This window comes from Ahaetulla prasina, chromosome 8 (genome assembly GCF_028640845.1).
Source record: "Ahaetulla prasina isolate Xishuangbanna chromosome 8, ASM2864084v1, whole genome shotgun sequence".
Classification (NCBI taxonomy): Eukaryota; Metazoa; Chordata; class Lepidosauria; order Squamata; family Colubridae; genus Ahaetulla; species Ahaetulla prasina.
Window position 1 is genome coordinate 29,554,532 of NC_080546.1, and position 22,990 is coordinate 29,577,521.

General features: G+C 38.3%; 1 protein-coding gene across 1 annotated transcript in view; it reads right to left on the reverse strand.

The window, feature by feature from the left end:
- ELOVL6 (ELOVL fatty acid elongase 6) overlaps positions 1–12,476 on the reverse strand; it is an 84,316-nt gene extending 71,840 nt beyond the window's left edge. Inside the window, exon 1 of the mRNA XM_058192933.1 lies at positions 12,144–12,476. Coding sequence (XP_058048916.1) covers positions 12,144–12,232 — 89 coding nt within the window. The 5' untranslated portion in view covers positions 12,233–12,476. The remainder of the gene's footprint in view (positions 1–12,143) is intronic.
- Between the last annotated feature and the right edge of the window lie 10,514 nt (positions 12,477–22,990).

The window sequence follows — 22,990 nt, forward strand, 5'->3', positions numbered from 1 at the left end:
TATTTGAATTTGTATATACTTATCCATTACCTACATTTTAAAGACCCTTTTAAACTAAATGTTAGATCAAATATTTAATTAAAATTAAATGTGCATCACTTGCATTGCTTTATGTATCCCATGCCATAATAATAACATCTAGTAGAACCACTTTGCTGGCCAGAAGGGTTTTAATAGAAATCTGGGTAAATCTTAGCTGAATGGGATCCCATTCTTATATATACTGTATATTGCTATATTTTCTATTTCACATTTTTCTTTTGGGTTCGCTTGGGTGAAATCACAATTCTATATAGCACATGTGACTGGAAGTCAGTAACTTCACTTGAGACCTTTTCATTACTGTCAGTTTTCTGAATTCTAGTTCTTATATTGCTACTTGAATGATCACTTGTACAGGTCAATGAAATCATTTTTGGTGCCTTGATGGATCTTTGCTGAGCACTATTGATCAAAGGTTACAGTCTGAGAAGCACTACTGTAGACTTTGAGGACAGAAATGAATTTAGCTAATTTTGCACTTTTAATCAATATGCAAACTCAAATAAAATTATCCCTCAAAATTCACTTTTTAAAAAATGTTGCAATTCACCAAATGAAAAATATGCACAAAAATGTTAATGCATGGTGCCCAAATGTGTTGCATTTCTGTAATGTAGATCAGTTTAAAAATGTGTCTTTGTACTAAAACATGTGAAAAATATATACTAGACATTCCTGCATACACTATTACATGCTAAGTGAACTTTAAACAAAATTTTGAACATGATAAAGCAATTATAGAAACTAAATTCCAGATTGAAAAAAATAAAAAAAAATCACAAAATACAAATTGACAAATTTTGAAATTTCAAAACTGTCCCATCAGAATATACATGTATAGCCAATCACAATGCAATTAGCCTATGATTTGTGAATTTTAGAACCCAAATAGTATCTTAGGTTCCTTAAGAGAACTTAACAAATTGTTTCTGAATGGAACGTGTACTGCTAAATTGCATAGTCATGATGTGCACCTCATAAAATGCACAGATTACACAAAAGAAATCTAGTTTAATACCCTGGACAAATTTGTCTCCAATCTTCTAAAACACACAGGGCATTTGCAATTGATACATGATAACATTTTAGATTAATCTAATAAGAAAGAATTCACTGAAAGTTAATGTTCGTAATGCTTATATACATATCTCAGTTCATGTCCACATGTTCTTTTAAAAAAGGGTTATTACATATGCATCAATTTGCATATAATTGAAAACAATGTCCTTTAAGGGTACTTATTTTTTGTTTAGATGTACATATAAATAGTGCAGATATTATAATAAAAAGATATGCAGCAGCTCCTAACGATTTTTGTAGGAGACAGAGAAAGAGAGAGAGAGAAGGGATTATTTAATCTGTCATTTGATTAACTGGAAGCACAGCTTTAATCAAAAATTCCGTAGTTGCTTCATCTTACTGATTTTCTACTGATAGTTGACAATTCATAAAACTTGACAGTATCACACAGATGTAATTATTACAAAAGTGACATAAATTTGCTATATCTTAAAATCTCTTCTGCATTTTAAAATTATAATCCTACCAATTTAGTTACAACACTTTTTAATGCAAATAGCTGGTTTTGCTTTGGGATGCAAACTACATTTCAAATGTATTTATGCACTAAATGTGTTTTGTCATCCCATCTCATAAGCAGGTAAAACAACAACAATATTCCGATAGTTGCTTAAATATAATCTGTTAAATGTAGAAGACTCCCATGTTGTTAAAATGTTTCATATCAAATACAGGTATAGAATTATTCTGTAGCAGACTAGAGTTAAATGTAGCATTCTTAAAAAGAATCTCAGCTAGCTAAACACTACTTGTTAGTTATACTGTAGATGAATAGGGAGTTCACAAGTCAATACATGTAAATAAGTTGCCCGGCTGAAAGACATTTTTGTTCTCCTCATTCAGCACAGAAATGAAGCTACACAGAAATTCAATTCCCCATCTCTCCTTTATCAGCTTCCAAAATCTATTACAAAAAAACAGCCCATTAGTTTTTGTGGGTTTGTTTGCAGTACTTGATTAGAATGTACTTCGTAATCACTACAGAATGTGTATCAATATACTGCATGTACCTCAAAATTGGCAGAATATGGTTTACAGAAGTCTTATTAGAGAACATAGTATAACATAAAAATGCTTGGGATAAACTTGACTTTGCCTTTTCCTTGTGTCAAAACTAATTAAATTATACCCAATGACTAGCATTGAAACTGTAATTACAAGGGAATGCAACATGCAGCACAACAAAGAATTTGACTGGTAACCTAGTCTATATAAAAAAAGTAAGATTTTCCCTGCCCAGTTGTGTCTGACTCTAGGGGTTGGCCCTCATCTCCATTTAGCTAAGGGAGCCAATATTGTCCGAAGATCATTTCCAAAGTCATGTGGCCAGAATACGTCAAGGGACATGGAACACTGCTAACTTCCTACCAAAGTGGTATCCACTTGGTTTTGCATGCTTTTGAACTGCTAGGTTGGCAGGAGCCGGCGCAAGAACAGGAGCTCATCCCGTCATCTGGTACATGTGTCCCAGACTGCCAACGTTCCATTTTGACAGCCCAGCATCTTAACTGTTAGGCCATCACACTCTTTCAACCAGGTCTATATGATACCCTATATTGCTAAGACATTATGTGACAGCTTTGTCTGACCAAAGCTCATGACAAAAGGGCCCATTTGATAATGATCAAGTATGTGAAAGATTGCAACATGGAACATAAGAGTAAACAGTGTAGATGAATGAAATAAATGAAAGAAAGGTTTAAGAAATGAAATAAATAAAACAGATATGTTGTATGTCAAGAAATGAAAGAAAAATAGGTACCGTATATACTCGAATATAAGCCGATCCGAGTATAAGCCGAGGTCCCCAATTTTACCCCAAAAAACTGGGGTAAACTGGGGACTCGAGTATAAGCCGAGGGTGGGAAATGAGGCAGCTACCGGTCGGGGAAACCCTCCCTCCCTCAGCCGAGAAGGCTGGCGGCTCCCCCGCCCCGCCCTCTCACTGCACCGGCAGGGCTTCCCCGCGCTAATGCAAAAGCCCGCCAAGTTTGCGCCATCCGGTATAATGTGAAAAAAAGAAGAAAAAAAAAACTCGAGTATAAGCCGTATATACTCGAGTATAAGCCGAGGGGACGTTTTTCAGCACAAAAAATGTGCTGAAAAACTCGGCTTATACTCGAGTATATACGGTATGTTGTATGTGTCAGGAAAAAGAAGGGTGTAATAGATATACTGATGGATGTTTGACTGTCAAGACTAAATGTTGCTCAAATGCTGTGCAATTGTTTTGAGGAAATAATTTTTTAAAGTATCATCAAGATGTAAATGTATAAAGGCTGGAAAGAAAAAAGTTTTGAAGCTTCCTTTTTTATTCTATGTTCTTATCAATACTGTATCTTTTCTCAGTTTACGCTTCTTATCTTGCAGTTTTGAGATGAGCACCTGGCAACTTGAATTTGTCTTTCGGAAACTGACAAGCCATCCCAGGAGAAAATGTTTAAAATAGCCTTGCAACTCTTTTCTTTCTTTCTTTCTTTCTTTCTTTCTTTCTTTCTTTCTTTCTTTCTTTCTTTCTTTCTTTCTTTCTTCCTTCCTTCTCCCCCTCCCTCCCTTCCCAAATCTACAGTCATTTACATTTATTGACTCTCAGATCTACTTAGTTCTGTATTGCTTACTATATACAGACTTATATTTGTATGGCATTTTATGTAATGAAAGTCAGGAGAATGATTTATTGAAAAAGAATCTAGAATAGAACAGAACAGAACAGAACAGAACAGAATAGAATTTTTTATTGGCCAAGTGTGATTGGACACACAAGGAATTTATCTTGGTGCATATGCTCTCAGTGTACATAAAAGAAAAGATACGTTCATCAAGAACCATAAGGTACAACACTTTTGAATGATTAGTATATTTTAGTTTGTGATTGTTGATACTATACCCTGTATTTGCTCTGGGAAGTCTGGGGGGGGGGGGAAAGAGGGAAGGGGAAGGGAAGAGGGTTAGGGTGGGAGGGATGGGGGGATGTATGGGGGAAAAATTTTTTTTGTAAAACTTTTCTAATAAAAAAAAAGAACCATAAGGTACAACACTTAATGATAGTCATAGGTACAAATAAGCAATCAGGAAACAATCAATATAAATATAAATCAGAAGGATACAAGCAACAGTTATAGTCATACAATCATAAGTGGAAGGAGATGGGTGATGGGAATGATGAGAAGATTAATAGTAGTGCAGACTTAGTAAATAGTTTGAAAGTGCTGATGGAATTATATGTTTAGCAGAGTGATGGCATTTGGGAAAAAACTGCTCTGGTGTCTAGTTGTTCTGGTGTGCAGTGCTCTATAGCATCATTTTGAGGGTAGGAGTAAAAACAGTTTATATCCAGGATGTGAGGGGTCCGTAAATATTTTCACAGCCTTTATACACAGCCTCATAGAAGTTGCTCTTATCCTTTTATACAGCTTAACAAAGCCACAACAAAAAACTAAACACATATAAGACTCTAGAATCAACTAGCTGAGGATCTTCTACAAAGAAGCAAACTTTTTTTATTGGAAAAACTGTAATTTAGTTACAAAATACAAGGTTTCATTGAACAAGCCCAGTTACAGTCCAAGTAGAACTATAAAAAATTAAATACCTTTTTTAAAAAAAAACCTAGAGATCCACTGCCGACTCACTACAGGTAAGATAGAAGTATATGGACCAATAATTTAATTCTATATGAGCAAACTTTTACATATTCAAGATAAGTACATCCAAAGGATTTGTAACCTTCTCCAGAATTTTCTGAAACAATATGTAGTTAAACATATTTAACTGTTGGCTCTGGGAAGTCTGGGTGGGGAGGGAGTGGGGGCTGTATACAGTCTGCTGACCCGCCTCTGGTGGCTCAGCAGACTAAGTCTGTCGGTTATTAACACAGCTGCTTGCAATTACTGCAAGTTCAAGTCCCACCAGGCCCAAGGTTGACTCAGCCTTCCATCCTTTATAAGGTAGGTAAAATGAGGACCCAGATTGTTGGGGGCAATAAAAGCTGACTTTGTATATAATATACAAATGGATGAAGACTATTGCTTAACACAGTGTAAGCCGCCCTGAATCTTCGGAGAGGGGCGGGATATAAATTCAAATAATAAAAAAAAACACATAAGGTGGCATTTCACTCCAGTTCATTCACAAAATACACAGTCTTACAAATGTGACACCAATATGTAGTTATCTAACATTAAAGCTAACACAGTTAATTCCCCTATGAAACTGAACAGCATGTGATGAACATTACTATGTGAGATATCCAGCAGGTAACATTGTGCAACAAATTAGCATACTCCAGGGATACTATAATTAGGGCTGTGAAATATATAATTATGACTGTGCAATGCACCACATTTTCATAGAGCATTCCGGAAACTTTTTAAAAATAAAAAAAAATAAAAAAAAATAAATCTCAGATAAATTTATTCTGATATTATAGCTGAAGAAATAGAGATAGGAGCTAAATAGTTCTTGGAAGTTAAAACTCAATAAATATTCACAATATAGTCTAGCTGAAAATGTAGAATGGTAAGTTATAGTACTAGAAAGATTAAAATTCATTTTGTAGTGATTGAAGATTGCTATTTCATCTTCATTCTGATATTTATATAGTGACACATTATTTTTGCAATACTACATACATTGCTCAGTAACTGTGATGGCATGAAATTCTCTAATTAGCTATAATTTGGGTTGTCACAATATATAATCTTTTAACTGAGTTCCCAAGATAATTGAACATAGTAAGCTTAGCCAGCAGTAATTCTGCTGTTGCTTGAAAAAACTAAAAAATGACAAAACTATAAATAAAAAATAATAATCTTATGTACAATTGTAATTCAGCAGCAGAAATTGAGATTTCTGATCTCAAGGAATCTGAAGTTCAAATCCACCCCACTCACAAAAGTTTGCTTAGCAAGTTTGGATCATGCACTAACATTCATCCTACATGACAGAGAGCAATTTTTCCAGAGATAACACTGGAACACGGAATAGTATCTTTTGGAAGTTCATTGCATTATGCAGGCTGGAAAATTAATGGCATTTTTGGGCGTTCCTTAAACACACACACACACACACACACACACACACACACACACCTTTAAAAAATATTTCTACTAGGATTTTCTGAAATGTAAAACCTGCACTATCAAGCTGTGCTTTTCAATACAGGGCTCAAATCTTTATGGTAGAACTTTTTATTTGCTATGTTAAATTGCTCAAATCTCTTAGAATATATATACAATGTGCTTTCTGTTTATCAAAGAAGGTTCACTACACCCAAATTCAGTAGCACCCACACCCACACCCAAATCCAGTAGCATACACACACAAAAAGTCTGTCTGGTTCCAACACAGTGAGTGAAATAATAGAGTAGGGTAGGGTAGGGTAGAGTAGAGTAGGAATAGCTATAGGAATGGAACAGAACAGAATTGAATTATTGGCCAAGTGTGATTGCACACACAAGAAGTTTGTCTCTGGTGCATAAGCTCTCAGTGTATATAATCATAAGATACCAATAGAACAAGGTAGTAGAAAAGATAAAAAGGATAATAGTAGTACAGCCCTAGAACATGGGTAAATATCCTTAAACATAATAAATACTGTGGTAATTAAGTGTTCAGCAGAATGATGGCACTAGGGAAAAAACTATCTTTGTGTCTGGTTGTTTTGGTATGCAATGTCTATAGCATCGTTTTGAGGGGAAGAGTTGAAACAGTTTGTGTCCAGGATAAAAGGGGTCTGTAAATATTTTCTCAGCCTTCCTGACCTGTGCAGTATACAGGTCCTCAATGAAGGCAAACTGGTAAGTGAAAGGCTTCTAAAATCCTATGTTACAGTACAGCCAAACCTTCACAGTAAACATTGACACTACCGTGAAAAAACACTATTGTAGAGACAATGGATAGTGGAATGGCATTCTTTTGTTCTTAATATCTGCATGCAATAATAGAAAGTGACATTTTTCCTTGCATGGATTTTCTGGGAAAGACATTATTATCCTCTTATATAAATTAAAGGCAAACAAGTAAATATCCAACTCAGAAGTACCTTTTATGCAATTCACATTCACAGAGGTTATCCCTGATCTCTAATCATATAATTATACCTATCATAATAACCATTCTCTCTATAAAGTTGTAGGTCTGGCATGTAGTTAAGTATTAAAGTTATTTGAGGATATTAATATGCCAAAATGTACATACAACTGCCTAATATCTAGAAAGATCCTTTGATTTATGAATTGAGTAACCAAGCTTATCTTGCATATATTTGAGATTACAAAAAAGTGATTTCAAAATTTTGTGTGGTTCTCAGGACAATTTGATCCTCCAGTATAATTACTTTTTGTAACTTCTTATAATTGTCCCACATTTTAAATCTGTCATTATTACTATATATATATTATTTGCAGAATCAATAGTGAGCATACATTTATTTCAATGTTTATGTAACGTTTATTTCTCTTCAGAAAAAAACACAACTAAATAGCATGTGAGAGAAAGGAAATACTTTTCTTCTTTTATTTGTGGGCAGCACTACTGAGAAAGTGATGGTTTTTTTCCGTTTCTTTGTGGGAGAAGAATGTAAAGAAGGGAGGAGCTCAACAGGCTGTTTAACTAGTTAATGTGATGTAAGAAGAAAAAAACTACCCGTAAGTCTTGTGACATTTTAGAAATTAATGTGTATTATGGCGCAAGGCTCTAGAGTTATCAAATTTTAATCAAGTGTTTTTTTTACTAAAAGATCTACCTTGACTTGTGTATGGTCACATCAAGAGACATAAAATCACTTTTTATCCAATATGCTATGCTTATTAGTTTTAAAGGTGGTTTGTTTTTTGTTCTTGGCATATTGTCCAAATCAAGTCATTAGGCTAAGGGCAGTTGTTAAATTGTGAGCAGAGGAAAAGGAAATGTGAAACTTAAGTGAGTTTGTATATCACGGTCAACTTATTTTAATCATAATGTTTTGAATGAAACACTACTGTCTGGATTATATAATGCACTATAATAAATCATGATTTATAAATTGCAGTTGCTGGATTCACACAATACACTAAGCCCAAACAAAACAAAATCTAATATGGCTTAATATTTGAATTGATCATATTGATCAGGCTATAGAAGATCTTATATAAGGAAAAAAATGGAAAAAAGGATTTTTTTCAAACACATTGGCATAATTATTACTTACATTTACTGTAATCATGCCACAATCTTGTCCTGACATCAGTTTCATCAATTTCCCATTTATCTTCATGAGATTGCTTCTGTTTTATCCCCAGACATCAGTGAGACTAGCCTAAACATTACAAAAAGTAATATTCTTCCCCCTTATTTCAGTACTTCTCAACAACAGCCTCAAGGTGTATAAAATCTTTGCCATTCCTTACATTGAAGTTAAGTGACCTGTACTGGCTGTGGAGAGAAATGTGTTTGGGATTTTAGGAGGTGTAAATCAGCCAACTGTCTTCTGATCACTAGCTAGCTTCCAGCCCAGCATTTGTCTTCTGGGTTACTTACTTACTTACTTAACTTTATTGTCATTGCACATGGTACAACGAAATTAAATGCTATCTTCAGTGTACATTATAACTATAAAAATAAAAACACAAACATACATCCTTTACATTCTATAGAATTGAAATTGAAAACCTGATATTGCACTATACCGTAGAATTCAACATGGTTATTGCCTTGGGATAGAAGCTGTTTTTCAGCCTATTTGTCCTTGTTTTTATTATGCTGAACCGTCTGCCAGATGGTAATAGTTCCAAAGAAGGGTGCCCAGGATGAGATGGATCTTTAAGAATGTTTTGAACTTTCTTTAAGGCAGCAGGAGCTATAAAGCTCTTCCAAAGAGGGGACAGAGCAACCAATGATCCTCTGGGCAATGACATTAGCAGTTGGTTTCTTGTGTTCCTTTCATAGCCATCTTTCCCCATATTGTTTTTGAAACCTGGCTTCCGACAAAGTAGAAGAAATAAATCTTCCTTACTTTGTTAGAGAAAAGGGCATATTTAGGCTTATTGGCTAGTTTCTTGTACAGTTTCAAGCATTTTCTTTTCCCCTCACAGCAGCTGATTGGTTTTAAATCATCTGGTTGGATGTTTACCCTGGTTTGGGGGGGGGGGGAGAAGGGGGGTTCTGAATCAGAGTTCTAGTCAGTACCTGGCCACTCATCTCAATTTTCTTGGCAAGATTGCAGAACTGTTTTGCCACTGACTTCTTCCTAGGCATGAAGAGAATGACTGTCCCCAGGTCACCCAGCTAGCTTTCTGCCTCAGGCAGGTCTAGACTTCAGTCTCCCAGTTTCTAGCCTGACGTCTTAACCACTGCACCAAACCACTCCTCAATCTTTCTACACAGCATTTGCCTTTGTTTCATATAATTTTAATGGGGGGGGAGCAAAATGGGATGTGGGTGGTGGGCCAGACTAAAGAAGATGAGCAGAATCCTGAAGTAGAACCCAGTCCAGTTCTTTTATCAGTCACTTTGCCTATGATTCCCCTTTCTCATTTGGTGAGGGGGAGGGGGAATCCACAGAATCCAAGACTTGAAACTGAAGTGGGTCCTTTTATTTCCATTGGGGGAACCAAAGGTTGCTCCTGCATTTCTTCTGAACTGGCCTTTGCCACTTTGGGAGCTGCATGATGTGCAGTGCAGTCACCATGAACAACAGACACACACACACCTCGAGTGCCAAAGCCACATTTGCTAAGGTCTACCTATTTAGCTAGCTGGAATGGGCATTAGTAAGCCAAGAAGAAGAAAAAAACTATCTCGCCTTTTCTTTTCTAGGGCACCTGGCAGCCTTCCCTTCAGCCCATTCCAAATTCACACTCTGGGCCAAGTTTTTCTGTCTGCTCAGAGTAGCTGAAGGCCAACCTGCCTCTGGCGAAGAGGGAGGGAGGGAAGCCGGCGCGTTGTGCAAGGCCGCTGTGCAAAACGGTTCCTTTGCCGACAGTGGTCCAAAGGACAACTCCGACCTCATGCCGAGGCTGCAAAGCGGGGAAGGCGGGGGAGAATTTCGCTAGACCCGTTGCGTGGAGGCCGAAGAGTCGGTGAAACCCCGCCAAAGCAGCAGCAGCAGCCCGAGCCTGCTTAAGGGAGGAAGTAACAGACCTGAAGACGCGCGTCAAGTGGCTGGAAACGAGGCTAAGTCTGCGCCCTGCCACTTCAGCAAAAGATGCCGGTAGCACACGGGGTGGGTGGTATTGGAGGATAAGCCACGCCGAAAGGAAAGATTAAAAACCCGGATACCCACGACTAAAAGACACGCATCTATCGGAGCTCTCCCTTCTTTCCCAATCCCGGCCGCTTCAGTTCTTAATGCAGTACATACAGTGAGGCTCAAAGCTCCCTCGAAAGGTCCTTTCATTTATTATCCCACCCCCACGTTTGCCGCCCTTTCTTCCAAACGCAGACCATGCACCGGCCGGCGAGTCGAGTCGAGTCAACTCTCCTCCCTCGTAGGAAACTCTACTCTGCACATGCGCCGAAAAAAAATTAACGTACAAGTTTCCGGGATAGAATAGCACCCGGGCTTGCCATAAAAGCCCCGTAAAAGACTCAGCCCAGGCTGCCGGCGCGCACCTCCTTCTCCTCCGCCTACCATTCATTCGCCACTCAAGGCGTGCGTTGGTTTGAGAAAGGCGCGCGCGCGCATATACAGGGAGCCTCGCGGGCCGGCCTGAGCGAGCCGCCGCCGGTTGGTAAAAGGGATGCGCTGAGAACAGGAGAAGCCCTGGAACGACCAAACCGCCTCCCCATCCCCCACGTTATCCCACTAAGCCTAAAAAAATAATAATAAGAAATCCTCCAGTGTATCTTTTCGGCCTTTCCGACAATATAGAAGGATTCTTCTCTCAACCGCTGTGCCTCGTTAGAGATTGCCCCAGCTTTAAAAATAAAAATACTTAAGTCAAGGTCATTCCAAGCCGCACAGGTTTCTGTCTTAAGTCAGGTGGCGGTGGGGAGAAGGAAGAATCGCCAATACGCCAAAAAGCACGATTTTAGCTCGCCACAGGATTCTGACGATGAAATAAATAAACTTTCCAAAGCAGCCTGGCAGGAGGGCGTGAAATATTAGGCTAACTAAGCCTTTACCTTTGCTATGGGTAACTTCAGGGGCGCACCGAAGATGGGCTACACTACTCTCTTTTAACTTCCCGGCCCCCTTGAGCTTCAGGCACTCTTCGGTTCCTCCCCATCCATCCATCCATCCATCCCTGAACCCTGTCCCCTCCCCCACAGCGCCTTTTCATATTCGCCCAACAAATCAATTTTTATGGGTTCTCCATATGCCCCCAGAAGTAGGTGGAGAGAAAACGTGCCCGCCAATGGGTTAGGGGGGGCGGAAATAGTTGGGAGGGGAAGGCAAGTGGATTACTAGTTGTACCAACAGGAGTTTTAAGACCAGGGCACCACCGAGGTACTCGTGGTGATAGTGGAGGAAGATCAAAGGCCCGAGCCAAAATAATAATAAAAATTAAAAAAAAGGCGGAAAGCAGCCTATCGAATCCATCACTTGAAAATATAGTATATTATATAATTTATTCTGCACCGGAGGAGGAGGAGGAGGGGACAATCCAGGAGGCTGGTTCCCCGGCAATGGTATGTTCCTTTTCAGTCCGAACACTAGAGCCAGCCAGGCAAAAACACGACCTTCCCACCCACCCCCACCGCTTCTCCACGCGCTCTGCAGACGCCCCCACCCCCAAACACACAAATCAGGCACCCCCTAAAAACCACGCATCCACATATACCCACGTACGCATCAGAGGCGCGCCGGGCACGGAGCTCACCCTTCGCTCCCGGTCACTTCACGGCTCTCGGGTTTTACTGACCTGACCTCCCCCCACCTTGCCGGTCTCCCTCCACCCCAGCCCCCCTCCGCGCCTCCTTCGCTCCCTTTAATCCATGCCACGGAGATCGCCAGACGCAGACAGGCACCACCTCGCCTCGGGAAGGCACGAGCTCCGTAGTGGCCAATCCGTCGCACGAGCCTCCCTCCCATCACTTACCAGTTTTCTTGCATCCATTGAATCGCTTCATTCTCGTTGAACTGCTTCTCGAATTCGTATTCCTGCAAAGTCAACACTGACATGTTCATTGGAGCGGTCTTTGAAGAGAACGCTTCGCTACGCCTAGCTGAAAGGACCGAGTCTGCGATAGACCCTGTTGTTGTTTTTTCGCCTCCCCTTTCGGAGCGTCTCCCGTCAGGTGTCTCCTCTTCTGGTGCCCTTCTCCCTTTCAGCTCTGTGCTTGTCGTAGCATTGCTTTTCTGCTCTTCCTATAGCCTCTCCTCTCTCGTGTCTGGAGATCTCCTCGTCTCTGCAATCTAGCCTGGGCGGCAAGGGATCCGCTGCGGTCTTAGTGCTCAACCCTTCGCCTTAGTCCTCCCAGAGCCATTCATTCGCTTGTTTTAAGCGAGAAATGAGTTTTTGGCCGCGCTCCAATCGTCATTTAGAAGGCGGAGCTTCCAGCGGTCCCAAGGAAAGCGTCAGTCTTTTGTAGGTAAAACGCCGGTAGGTAAGATGCCTCCGTTTGCCTAAGTTCTTCTTGAAGGGTTTGCTTGGTAGGATACTAAATCAGAAGAGTAATAAAGAAATGATCACGGGAAAAGAAACAAAAGCGAGTGAATGTTCTGGATAGTCATAGCGCAGCAGGATGCAAGCGACCTAATTGAATATAATTGAATATAATTTTGAATATAATATACCTAATTGAAAATAATTTTGTTTTTTGCTTCGAAAGCACCTTTTTAAAAACAACAACAATGGGATAATGATAAATAACGAAGCAAATCTGTTCAGGAAGTGAAGATGAAAAGAAAGTGGAAAGCTAACTAATCACTAAACTTTATCTGAGTACATGTTGTTTTGTCAGCCCTTGCTGATATAAAATGTTTTAAGAAAGGGATTGCCCTGCACACTTTAGTAAAGAATCGTGGAATTCAAATTGGAACACGCTGTTTTTGAGTAGTGAATAATTGATAAGGATACAGAGGCCAAGTTGCTTTAAATAAATTACCTGTATTTAGAAATTATAGCTTGATTATTTGTTACGCTAAGTCCTAATATGATTTATATGGTGTGTTGATTTAGCCTGGTGTTCCATTCCAGGACATTCACTCGCTTTTGGCTTGTACACACCAGCACACAGGATAAGATGATAGACCCAGTAAATGTCTGAACCAAATGGATATCACTTGGCTAAAAAAACTAGTAGTACTGGTATAACAATATCGATCTAGAGTGGTTAATGATCTGACAAAACCAATGTTTTGTAAAAGGAATGACTTCCCTTCTGTAATACTGATCATGCCTTGCCAATTTTCTTGCAGACTAGATTAGGGATGTCAAGTGAAATAGGTTTGTATAATACCTTGATTACTTGTTCCTACTTAAACCCTTTCTTAGAATCAGATACATAACATAATAGAGATCTTCTCTTGCCAAATAATCCCTACCATGTTCAGCCTCTTTAACTATAATCCAGGATTATTCCTTGATTTTGGGGTCTCTATACAATCACTACAACATCAGGAGGCATCATCAACTGGCACTCTTGTTCCTATTGGTCCTCAGTTTTGTTATCACAAAAGAACAGAGTGTCTCTCAGTAAATCTGTTAGACCTGCAATCTAATACTGGAGGTGGTTCTAAACTGGAACTGCAATAATCTCCTGACTGGACCATTGTAACAAGCTTTACATTAACTTAAATTGCATTCAAAACATAGCTAACTAAAGGGTAAAAGGTATCAGAGAGTCTCAACAGTCAACTCTTCATTTTAGCACCAGCTATGCTGAACAATGGCTATGTTTACCCAATATATTTAATATGACTGAATTAATCCATTGGAAGGACAGTTGTACAATTCACTGAATCATAAACTAACCAAATGGTCTATACTCCTGCAGCATGCCAAGGAAATAAAAAAAATATTAACTAAATTAATATTCAGTATGCCTAATATGTTGTGTGAAGGCAGGGATTGGATCTTCACCTGACATATTTAAACATGATGAGAGAACACAGCATATTTTAAAGCCAATTCAAGATGCTGATATTTAAGGTGCTCAGTGATTTGAAATCAGGGGACATAAGGTCACTCTTCATCAATAAGTCTCTACACACAGTAGAAGAATGCGGTGACCCATCTTGTTTCCAGCACATGCAGTATTGTAAAGTCTTCTGCTAATTCTTCCAGTTCCAGTGAATAACCAGTTTTTCCTGCTTCATCAGTCAGAGAGCCAAAGGGTCTAAATTTTATCTGACTCCACCCACCCATTTGAGAAGGTGTGTTTAGGCAAGGAACCTAGCCTCGATTATCATTGATATATTTCTGGAGCAAATGTCAATCAGAATTCTCAAAATATTTTCCCTCTGAATTCATTTTGTTAGCCGGCTGATATGGGAAAGGAGGATGGAGCAATATAATGTTCCTGCTGTATTCTCACAACACTTTAGCCTACTACTCTATGCTAAATATCCCTAGTAGAAAAAAAGTGCCAGAAAGTTAATTTATGCCATAAAACACCTCCTTGTGTACTTGGATATAAACTCAGATTTACCAGTATTTTATTTATTTTCCAAGTCCAGAACACCTTCCATTAGAAAAAAAAAATAATATTTAAAATTAGTATAATAATCTAAATAAAGAAAACTTTCAAGAAGTATATAAGGGGTATAAGAATAGAATCACAGAACAAGAAGGAATTTAAAACAACTGTGATATTATATAGCAACTGAGGCTGAGAAAATAGTAGTCTGAGTAGCTTTATCATTGGCCAGGAACAAATAATCTATTGTATAATCAGATGATTGCGCATAAGGGACTTACAGTACATAGAACAGATCAGAACCAAACAATTATTGTCTTGATCCTTGATTGCCTTGGTTAATTCCTGTAGGAAGAGCAGTTCTGTTTCTTTTTAAAATCTCCTGGCACTCTTTGATATCTTTGGCCATGACATCTTTTTGATTGTCTTGCCAGAAGGAAGGAAAGTATGTGAAAAATGACATTGTGCTCTGTCCCTCAAAGCGATGCATCCCAACTCAGCTTGCTCACTCCAGAAACATGGACAATTTTGAACACACGTGCCAGATCATCTATAGGAGGATTATAGATTACAAAAATTAAACTAAATGCAAGAATGAAAATGGCTAGGGATTGGCTTCCTTCCTCCAGGGTCTTTCTACAGTTAGCCTAACCATGGCACTAAATTGCTGCTAATTATAGCATGCATTTACCTTCTAAAAACAAATGACATATTTCTCTCAAACCAATTATTTCTCTCACATGCAGATCTATGCAAAAGTTATTATTTAACACACATTCCACTAAACATTACTACAAAGATATATATTTACTGAGAAGTTCAAATTACTTTGTGTTTAAGTGGTTCACTCCCAGCTTAGTGTAATAAAAGCCTCAGTTATTTTTTTAATTGGGTGATAGACCTAAATTTTAAAAGTGCTGTAATGGCTGTCATCTTTGAAAGCTTCCTGCCAGTTTAAAAAAAAGGAAAACATTATTTTTAGTTCAGCAAACAATTGTACAATTATAACTGTAACAATTAGATGGAAATAAACTAAGTGATATTTAGAATTTTCAAAACACTTTCAAAGCTACTTCTAGTACCTATCAGGTTTTTAGAAAAGGAACTCCTTTTTAAAATACCCCCTTTCATTTTGTATTTGCATTATAGTATTAAAAATATCACTTCAATATATCTGTCTCCTCAGCGTGCATCCCCATTATCTAGTTGCTGGAAAAAAACAGGTAACCATTTCTGGAGAACATAATTAGTTTTCTACTGGCTACCATTCTTTGTTGACATGGAGCTAATTTGTTTCACTATTTTTTTTCTGGACTATGGCTTTATATATAGGTTTCTCATGAAGACAGTTAGATGTTCTGGTATTCCCATTTTTTTTTTATTTGCATTTATATCCCACCCTTCTCTGAAGACTCAGGGCGGCTTACACTAGTACAATAGTCGTCATCCATTTGTATATTATATACAAAGTCAACTTATTGCCCCCAACAATCTGGGTCCTCATTTTACCTACCTTATAAAGGATGGAAGGCTGAGTCAACCTTGGGCCTAGTGGGGCTTGAATCTGCAGTAATTGCAAGCAGCTGCTGTTAATAACAGACTGTCTTACCAGTCTGAGCCACAGAGGCCCTGAATTTTATGCAGATTATTGCACAGGTTGACATGCTGGACACTTGGGCCCTTAAAAGGCAATGAAGCAATGTCTTTAAAATGGTTTGGATTTGTCAGGATGTTAGGATACATTATCAGCAATATCTTTTGTTCCTCAAGTTTTCTAAAACCATCTTAAACATCTGACATTTCCCTGTCCATGTAAGGCTCTAATCTGCATTGAATGATCCTAAGCATTATTTTACTAGCATGTGAAATTAAAGGTATTATCTTTCTTTGGTATTGGTAATATAAACTGACTTGTTCAAATCTGTTGCCATTGTGTCATTCTCCCAATCTGCTGACATAATTTTGTTAGAACCTTTACTGATTTTTTATTTATTGTTTATATTTATTTATTTATTTTCCAAGTCCAGAACACCTTCCATTAGAAAAAACAAAATATAATATTTAAAATTAGTATAATAATCTAAATAAAGAAAACTTTCAAGAAGTATATAAGGGGTATAAGAATAGAATCACAGAACAAGAAGGAATTTAAAACAACTGTGATATTATATAGCAACTGAGGCTGAGAAAATAGTAGTCTGAGTAGCTTTATCATTGGCCAGGAACAAATAATCTATTGTATAATCAGATGATTGCGCATAAGGGACTTACCGTACATAGAACAGATCAGAACCAAACAATTATTGTCTTGATCCTTGATTGCCTTGGTTAATTCCTGTAGGAAGAGCAGTTCTGTTTTTTTTAAAAATCTCCTGGCACTCTTTGATATCTTTGGCCATGACATCTTTTTGATTGTCTTGCCAGAAGGAAGGAAAGTATGTGAAAAATGACATTGTGCTCTGTCCCTCAAAGCGATGCATCCCAACTCAGCTTGCTCACTCCAGAAACATGGACAATTTTGAACACACGTGCCAGATCATCTATAGGAGGATTATAGATTACAAAAATTAAACTAAATGCAAGAATGAAAATGGCTAGGGATTGGCTTCCTTCCTCCAGGGTCTTTCTACAGTTAGCCTAACCATGGCACTAAATTGCTGCTAATTATAGCATGCATTTACCTTCTAAAACAAATGACATATTTCTCTCACATGCAGATCTATGCAAAAGTTATTATTTAACACACATTCCACTAAACATTACTACAAAGATATATATTTACTGAGAAGTTCAAATTACTTTGTGTTTAAGTGGTTCACTCCCAGCTTAGTGTAATAAAAGCCTCAGTTATTTTTTTAATTGGGTGATAGACCTAAATTTTAAAAGTGCTGTAATGGCTGTCATCTTTGAAAGCTTCCTGCCAGTTTAAAAAAAAGGAAAACATTATTTTTAGTTCAGCAAACAATTGTACAATTATAACTGTAACAATTAGATGGAAATAAACTAAGTGATATTTAGAATTTTCAAAACACTTTCAAAGCTACTTCTAGTACCTATCAGGTTTTTAGAAAAGGAACTCCTTTTTAAAATACCCCCTTTCATTTTGTATTTGCATTATAGTATTAAAAATATCACTTCAATATATCTGTCTCCTCAGCGGGCATCCCATTATCTAGTTGCTGGAAAAAACAGGTAACCATTTCTGGAGAACATAATTAGTTTTCTACTGGCTACCATTCTTTGTTGACATGGAGCTAATTTGTTTCACTATTTTTTTTCTGGACTATGGCTTTATATATAGGTTTCTCATGAAGACAGTTAGATGTTCTGGTATTCCCATTTTTTTTTTATTTGCATTTATATCCCACCCTTCTCTGAAGACTCAGGACGGCTTACACTAGTACAATAGTCGTCATCCATTTGTATATTATATACAAAGTCAACTTATTGCCCCCAACAATCTGGGTCCTCATTTTACCTACCTTATAAAGGATGGAAGGCTGAGTCAACCTTGGGCCTAGTGTGGCTTGAACCTGCAGTAATTGCAAGCAGCTGCTGTTAATAACAGACTGTCTTACCAGTCTGAGCCACAGAGGCCCTGAATTTTATGCAGATTATTGCACAGGTTGACATGCTGGACACTTGGGCCCTTAAAAGGCAATGGTTAAAATGGTTTGGATTTGTCAGGATGTTAGGATACATTATCAGCAATATCTTTTGTTCCTCAAGTTTTCTAAAACCATCTTAAACATCTGACATTTCCCTGTCCATGTAAGGCTCTAATCTGCATTGAATGATCCTAAGCATTATTTTACTAGCATGTGAAATTAAAGGTATTATCTTTCTTTGGTATTGGTAATATAAACTGACTTGTTCAAATCTGTTGCCATTGTGTCATTCTCCCAATCTGCTGACATAATTTTGTTAGAACCTTTACTGATTTTTCTGTTCCTTGCCATATTTCTGTGGATATTCTAGCAGTTCCTTTAGCTTTAATGTGATTATCAGAGAATTGATACATAATGGATATATAAAACCCATATTCTAGGGCAGTGGTTTTCAACCTTTATAGTACTGCAATCCCTTTAATACAATTCCCCACGATGTGGCGACCCCTTTAATACAATTCCCCATGATGTGGCGACCCCAACCGAAAATTATTTTCGTTTTGAATTGATCATGCCTGAAGCCATATTGGCTAGCGATCTGAACTTCTTGCGATTGCCTTGAGGACGGAGGCATTAAAGCGGAGACTCCTCCCCTATTAAGTTTATCGCGCCTGAAGCCAGATTAGGCTAGCGATTGGGAGTGATTGCAGCTGGCTTGAGAGGGAGACATCAGAGCAAAGATTTCTCTCTTTTTTAATTCATCGCGCCTGAAGCTGAATTCGGCTAGCGATTTGAAGAGCCTGCAGCTGGCTTGTGGAGTCAACCATTGAAGCGCGATTCTTCGACTCACAAGTATACTTCCCATATTTCCGATGGTCTTAGGCGGCCCCTGGCAAATTGTCATTCGACCCCCAACGGGGTCGCGACCCACAGGTTGAGAACCGCTGTTCTAGGGCATCTTAGATATTTTACCCTACAGAATTTCAGTCTTCTTTTTCTGTCTTAATTGGTTACTATCTGTCCATTAGCATTCTAACTTTCTGAGGTTGGAGTGCTTTCCCAAAGACAACCTCAGAAAGGTGTCTGTTTCCATCTTTGATGTCCCTAACCCTAACCCTAACCCTAACCCTAACCCTAACCCTAATCCTAACAAACAGGAAGCAGCAGGTGAAGCTAAGCAAGATCACATCAAAGTCAACTTTTATTGCCCCCAACAAACTGGGTCCTCATTTTACCTACCTTATAAAGGATGGAAGGCTGAGTCAACCTTGGGCCTAGTGTGGCTTGAACCTGCAGTAATTGCAAGCAGCTGCTGTTAATAACAGACTGTCTTACCAGTCTGAGCCACAGAGGCCCTGAATTTTATGCAGATTATTGCACAGGTTGACATGGAGCTAATTTGTTTCACTATTTTTTCTGGACTATGGCTTTATATTTATATACCGCCCTATCTCCCAAAGGACTCAGGGCGGCTTACACTAGTACAATAGTCGTCATCCATTTGTATATTATATACAAAGTCAACTTATTGCCCCCAACAATCTGAGTCCTCATTTTACCTACCTTATAAAGGATGGAAGGCTGAGTCAACCTTGGGCCTAGTGGGGCTTGAATCTGCAGTAATTGCAAGCAGCTGCTATTAATAACAGACTGTCTTACCAGTCTGAGCCACAGAGGCCCTGAATTTTATGCAGATTATTGCACAGGTTGACATGGAGCTAATTTGTTTCACTATTTTTTCTGGACTATGGCTTTATATTTATATACCGCCCTATCTCCCAAAGGACTCAGGACGGCTTACACTAGTACAATAGTCGTCATCCATTTGTATATTATATACAAAGTCAACTTATTGCCCCCAACAATCTGGGTCCTCATTTTACCTACCTTATAAAGGATGGAAGGCTGAGTCAACCTTGGGCCTAGTGGGGCTTGAATCTGCAGTAATTGCAAGCAGCTGCTGTTAATAACAGACTGTCTTACCAGTCTGAGCCACAGAGGCCCTGAATTTTATGCAGATTATTGCACAGGTTGACATGCTGGACACTTGGGCCCTTAAAAGGCAATGGTTAAAATGGTTTGGATTTGTCAGGATGTTAGGATACATTATCAGCAATATCTTTTGTTCCTCAAGTTTTCTAAAACCATCTTAAACATCTGACATTTCCCTGTCCATGTAAGGCTCTAATCTGCATTGAATGATCCTAAGCATTATTTTACTAGCATGTGAAATTAAAGGTATTATCTTTCTTTGGTATTGGTAATATAAACTGACTTGTTCAAATCTGTTGCCATTGTGTCATTCTCCCAATCTGCTGACATAATTTTGTTAGAACCTTTACTGATTTTTCTGTTCCTTGCCATATTTCTGTGGATATTCTAGCAGTTCCTTTAGCTTTAATGTGATTATCAGAGAATTGATACATAATGGATATATAAAACCCATATTCTAGGGCAGTGGTTTTCAACCTTTATAGTACTGCAATCCCTTTAATACAATTCCCCACGATATGGCGACCCCAACGGGTCGCGACCCACAGGTTGAGAACCGCTGTTCTAGGGCATCTTAGATATTTTACCCTACAGAATTTCAATCTTCTCTTTCTGTCTTAATTGGTTACTATCTGTCCATTAGCATTCTAACTTTCTGAGGTTGAGAACCGCTGTTCTAGGGCATCTTAGATATTTTACCCTACAGAATTTCAATCTTCTCTTTCTGTCTTAATTGGTTACTATCTGTCCATTAGCATTCTAACTTTCTGAGGTTGGAGTGCTTTCCCAAAGACAACCTCAGAAAAGTGCCTGTTTCCATCTTTGATGTCCCTAACCCTAACCCTAACCCTAACCCTAACCCTAACCCTAACCCTAACCCTAACCCTAACCCTAATCCTAACAAACAGGAAGCAGCAGGTGAAGCTAAGCAAGATCACATCAAATACCTGTACAATTATAACTGTAACAATTAGATGGAAATAAACTAAGTGATATTTAGAATTTTCAAAACACTTTCAAAGCTACTTCTAGTACCTATCAGGTTTTTAGAAAAGGAACTCCTTTTTAAAATACCCCCTTTCATTTTGTATTTGCATTATAGTATTAAAAATATCACTTCAATATATCTGTCTCCTCAGCGTGCATCCCCATTATCTAGTTGCTGGAAAAAAACAGGTAACCATTTCTGGAGAACATAATTAGTTTTCTACTGGCTACCATTCTTTGTTGACATGGAGCTAATTTGTTTCACTATTTTTTTTCTGGACTATGGCTTTATATATAGGTTTCTCATGAGGACCCAGATTGCTGGGGGCAATAAGTTGACTTTGTAAAAAAATATACAAATAGAATGAGACTATTGCCTTATACACTGTAAGCCGCCCTGAGTCTTCGGAGAAGGGCGGGGTATAAATGTAAACAAAAAAAAAAAAAAACCGTAGAAATGGTGGTAGACTTTAGGAAAAACCCTTCCATACTTCCACCTCTCACAATACTTGACAACACAGTATCAACAGTAGAAACCTTCAAATTTCTGGGTTCTATCATATCGCAAGATCTCAAATGGACAGCTAACATCAAAAACATCATTAAAAAAGGACAACAAAGAATGTTCTTTCTGCGCCAACTCAGTAAGCTCAAACTGCCCAAGGAGCTGCTGATCCAATTCTACAGAGGAATTATTGAGTCTGTCATTTGCACCTCTATAACTGTCTGGTTCGGTTCTGCAACCCAACAAGAAAAACACAGACTTCAGAGGATAATTAGAACTGCAGAAAAAATAATTGCTACCAACTTGCCTTCCATTGAGGACCTGTATACTGCACGAATCAAGAAGAGGGCCGTGAAAATATTTGCAGATCCCTCGCATCCTGGACATAAACTGTTTCAACTCCTACCCTCAAAACGACGCTATAGAGCACTGCACACCAGAACAACTAGACACAAGAACAGTTTTTTCCCGAAGGCCATCACTCTGCTAAACAAATAATTCCCTCAACACTGTCAGACTATTTACTGAATCTGCACTACTATTAATCGTTTCATAGTTCCCATCGCCAATCTCTTTCCACTTATGACTGTATGACTATAACTTGTTGCTGGCAATCCTTATGATTTATATTGATATATTGATCATCAATTGTGTTGTAAATGTTGTACCTTGATGAACGTATCTTTTCTTTTATGTACACTGAGAGCATACGCACCAAGACAAATTCCTTGTGTGTCCAATCACACTTGGCCAATAAAAAAAAAATTCTATTCTAAAAAATTCTATTCTAATTCTAAAATTCTACAGATATCGTTGTACTACTATGACTGTAGTATGACTTCTTTGTCTTTTTTAACAGATGTCTATGTCCTTAGATTATTATTATTCTCATCTTTTCTACTACCCCCACTTATTGGTATTATTATGATGATTATTATTCTGTTGTTTTTCATGTATACTAAGAACTTCTACACCAGAGACAAAATCCTTGTTTGTCTAATCACATTTGGCCAAATAAAGCTATCCTGTACCATCCCATCCCATCCCATCCCATCTCATCCTATCCCATCCCATCCCATCCCATCCTTTGTTAAGCTCCTTCATGAGAACATTGACTTTTTTGCCCTCTCCGCTCCCCTCCCCTTCACACTCTGTACTCTATACTCTGCAGTTCTGCTTTATTTCTATTTCCTAGCCCATATAGCCCAAGTGT